Source organism: Vicia villosa, unplaced genomic scaffold (genome assembly GCF_029867415.1).
Source record: "Vicia villosa cultivar HV-30 ecotype Madison, WI unplaced genomic scaffold, Vvil1.0 ctg.000256F_1_1, whole genome shotgun sequence".
In the NCBI taxonomy this organism is placed as follows: Eukaryota; Viridiplantae; Streptophyta; class Magnoliopsida; order Fabales; family Fabaceae; genus Vicia; species Vicia villosa.
In genome coordinates this window covers 819,684-824,007 of record NW_026705109.1, presented here as the reverse complement: position 1 = coordinate 824,007, position 4,324 = coordinate 819,684, and the positions used below count along the sequence as shown (strand labels likewise).

The 4,324-nt window shown below is 38.3% G+C and overlaps 1 protein-coding gene across 1 annotated transcript; it reads left to right on the top strand.

Moving 5' to 3' along the window:
* The first annotated feature begins 1,601 nt into the window (after positions 1-1,601).
* Positions 1,602-4,090, top strand: LOC131626070 (putative pentatricopeptide repeat-containing protein At3g49142). Its single transcript, XM_058896886.1, has one exon. It carries the CDS (start codon positions 1,777-1,779, stop codon positions 3,805-3,807), a length of 2,031 nt encoding a protein of 676 aa, XP_058752869.1. The 5' UTR covers positions 1,602-1,776; the 3' UTR covers positions 3,808-4,090.
* The last annotated feature ends 234 nt before the right edge of the window (positions 4,091-4,324 follow it).

Sequence of the window (4,324 nt, the reverse complement as noted above, 5' to 3'; positions counted from 1 at the left end):
ATGTGTCTGTTTTGGTGTGATTTGGATGAGATTGGGAGAAGAAATATGTTAAAATCGCAGAAAAATTCTGCATCTGCGCAGTGTGCGTTGACCTATGTGATACATGTGTCGACCTATCGGTTATCAAAAGGCCAGCATGAGTCGACTCATGGGTCGGCGTGCGCATATCCGAGGGGGACAGGAAATCTAATGCGTCGACCTGAAGGGGGTTTTGCGTCGACGCATAACATCCAATTTTTGACAAATTTTCCGGAGGTCATAACTTTCAGACCGTACATCCGTTTTGAGCATCGTTTCGAACGCTGCGAAGCTAATTTAAAGCTTTAGATGATGAGTTGATGAAATGGGCAGTGGTCCTATTTGATTTTAAATGTTGATTTAATTTAACTAATGGACTATATCATTGTGTACACATATATGTGAATGTAACAATGTGTTATGTGGTGGTGTAGCCACTTTGAATTTCATTTTGATTGGGTGGTGTTTTGACATGATTATATGTGATATGACTGAATGATTGTTAATACATGTGCATGCTTATTGGTGATGAAATGGTGAGTTGTAATGAGACGATGCGAAGCATGGGATCGGTGATGTTATAAGTATGTCATATGTGTACATTCATTAATACGCATTTTGATGATGGATCCCGGTGATGTTGTGGATCAAATGGTGGGCATAATTCCCATTGTGCGAAATTTGTGCCGGTTGGACTGTATCTTGATGATGAAAGATCATTTGGATGGGTTTAGCCCATGTATGGTACCACATGCATAGTGTCAGTCATTCATGTGCATGATAATATAGTATGATCAAATGATTGTATATTATACTTGGTGATGTGTTTGATTTTGGTGTGTGATCAGTTGTTATAAAATCTGAATACATGTTGTGGTTGGGTGAATGATAATGCTATGATGTTTTATTACTTTTGACTGTATAATACTAATTAATTTTGAATGAGATTCACCCTTACATGTTGACATTTTCAGATTAAAGAGTAGCGGCATCTTGATTTGGTGAGGATAGCTCATAGGCTAGTCCGTAGTCTGTGTCGAGTCATCCTCTGATTTGTAACATTGGGGAACGATAGACTTAAGAGTTACTTATGATACTCTATTTTACTGTTTTGGATTATGTATCGTTTGGTTTATGTTTTGGTGATGTCTTACGATACCATTGAATGACATTCCGCTGTGTCGATGATGTATTTTGATTATTTTGTTAATCGTTCCTAATAAAGCATGACGAACGACTTATGGTTTTCATTATTTTCTTAATTGTGGCACCCTTGTTTTATGTTTACTCTGATTTTTATTTTAATTGTCGCGGGGGTTTAGAAAGGTGTTACACTTCCAATGCCAATGGTCAACACTCAATTTCTACAACAATTTTAAGGATTTATTTTTGCTAGTAGTAAAAAAACCACAACTGACAAGAGTTTTGACGAGCATTTGTTTTTGTGAGAGAAAAAAATATGACATAATGGATTAATCTAATATTTGACTCTGTAAAATCCAAGTAAGTTTATCTACCTCAATAATTTTATTTTGTAGCTGCCTGATTCTATAAGAGAAAACAAGTTATTAGAACAAGTAAGTGTCACATTGCCTTTCCCGTGCTAAGTTAGACAATCCATTTCCCTTCCTCGACCACTCTCTTCCATACCTTCGGCGAACAGCATCAGGTTACTCTGCATGGACCAGTGACGAGACAATGACTGCGCATCCAGCAGCTTGGTGACTTAAACATAAATTTTCATCTGAACCGCCCCATATGACCATTCTATATCTTGCCAGCAGAGCTTCTCACCACTTTTCAGAGTTACAAGCATTAGTTTCTTCATTCCACAAATCAATATCACCCCTACAAAACCCACTTCTTCCTTTGGAACTTCTAGCAAAAGCACTAGACCAAAACCCAGACATCAAAACCTTGAAAAATCTCCACTCCAAGCTTTTTCATCTCAATTCCAACCAAAATCCATCTCTAGGAATCAAACTCATGAGAGCATATTCCGCTTGTGGAGAACCCATGTTGACACGCAAGGTGTTTGATGAAATGTCTGAGAGGAATGTTATTTTCTATAATGTCATGATTAGAAGTTACGTGAATAACCACCAGTACAATGATGGGCTGTTTGTTTTTAAGGAGATGGTTAATGGAGGGTTTAGGCCTGATAATTATACTTATCCTTGTGTTCTTAAGGCTTGCTCTTGCTCGGAGAATTTGAGCTATGGGTTGTTGATTCATGGAGCTGTTTTGAAGGTTCGGATGGATTTGAATTTGTTTGTTGGGAATGGTCTTATTGCTATGTATGGGAAATGTGGGTGTTTGGTTGAGGCGCGGCGTGTGTTTGATGAGATGTTTTGTAGGGATGTTGTTTCGTGGAACTCGATGGTTGCGGGGTATGCGCAGAATGTACGATTTGATGATGCGTTGGAGATTTGTAGGGAAATGGAGGATTTTGGACAGAGACCGGATGGAGGTACGATGGCTAGTCTTATGCCGGCTGTAGCTAACACTTCGGTGGAGAATGTTTTGTATGTTGAGAAGATTTTTGTGAATTTGGAGAGGAAGAATTTGGTATCGTGGAATGTGATGATAAGAGTTTATATGAAAAATTCCATGCCTGGAAATGCTGTGGATTTGTATTTGCGAATGGAGAAAAGTGGAGTGGAACCGGATGCAATCACATGTGCTAGTGTTCTTCCGGCATGTGGGGATCTTTCGGCATTGTTGTTAGGAAGGAGGATTCATGAATATGTTGAGAAGAAGAAATTACGCCCAAATTTGCTACTGGAGAATTCCTTGATCGACATGTACGCTAGGTGTGGATGTTTAGAAGATGCAAAAAGAGTGTTTGACAGAATGAAGTTCCGTGATGTTGCATCATGGACTTCATTGATATCTTCTTACGGTATGACTGGTCAAGGGTGTAATGCTGTGGAACTCTTCACAGAAATGCTAAATTCAGGCCAAACTCCAGATTCTATTGCATTCGTCGCAATTCTCTCGGCTTGTAGTCATTCGGGATTACTGGAAGAAGGGAAGTTTTACTTTAAACAGATGACAGATGATTTTAGAATAACACCAAGAATCGAACACTATGCTTGTTTGGTTGATCTATTAGGACGTGCCGGCTGTGTAGACGAGGCCTATAATTTTATCAAACAAATGCCAATTGAGCCAAATGAAAGAGTTTGGGGGACACTTCTTAGCTCTTGCAGGGTATATTTAAACATGGATATTGGACTTTTAGCAGCTGACAACCTACTTCAATTAGCTCCCGAGCAATCTGGTTACTATGTTTTGTTATCGAATATTTATGCCAAGGCTGGTAGATGGAAAGAAGTAATGGATATCCGATCAGTAATGAAGAGAAGAAAAATTCGGAAAACTCCGGGCATCAGTAATGTTGAGCTAAACAATCAAGTTCATACATTTCTTGCGGGCGACACATCACATCCGCAGTCAAAGGAAATATATGAAGAGCTAAGTGTGCTTGTGGGGAAGATGAAAGAGTTAGGATATGTACCTGAGACTGATTCAGCACTTCATGATGTGGAGGAGGAGGATAAGGAAGGCCATCTAGCTGTTCACAGTGAAAAGTTAGCTATTGTGTTTGCTCTTTTGAATACACAAGAGTATCAAATCAGAATTACCAAAAACCTCCGTGTTTGTGGAGATTGTCACATTGCTGCAAAGTTAATCTCCAAAATAGTCAAACGTGAAATTGTTGTTAGAGATACTAATAGATTCCACCATTTTAAAGATGGTTTTTGCTCTTGTGGTGATTATTGGTGAGGGTTCTGATGAAAATTTAACCGGAACTCAGCCACGCTAAATACTGGAATTTTGCAATTTTGATCGGAATTTGGTTGTGCATATTTATTGTAAGTTTATTGCACTGTGAAGCCTGATGACTGCTATTGGAGCTTAGGTACAGGACTTCTTAGAACAATCTCCTTTGAAGTCAGAATAACACACTAGCATATTGTGAGTTTATTTTTTCAGCACTGAAATGATTTGTGTGCATTTATAAGCATATATTGATGGTCTGATTCTGAATTGTTTTGTTTATTGATAACGAGTCATGACCTCTTCATATGTTATCCATCACATGAAAACTCAACAAATTTTGCAGAGGACCAGGCTTCACATTCCATTATTTTGACTAAGTGTGGTCAAATGGAGAGATGGAAATGTCTGGTAAAAGGTGATTTCAATTCTAATACCTAAAAAAGGGAGTGGATTATAAACCAATAATAGTGGATAGAAAAGGGCAAATGATACACGAAGACAAAAAAGATAGAAAATTAGA

Coding starts and splice junctions, on each gene's coding strand:
- LOC131626070 (XM_058896886.1), top strand. CDS start 1,777: ATGACCATTCTATATCTTGCCAGCAGAGCTTCTCACCACTTTTCAGAG.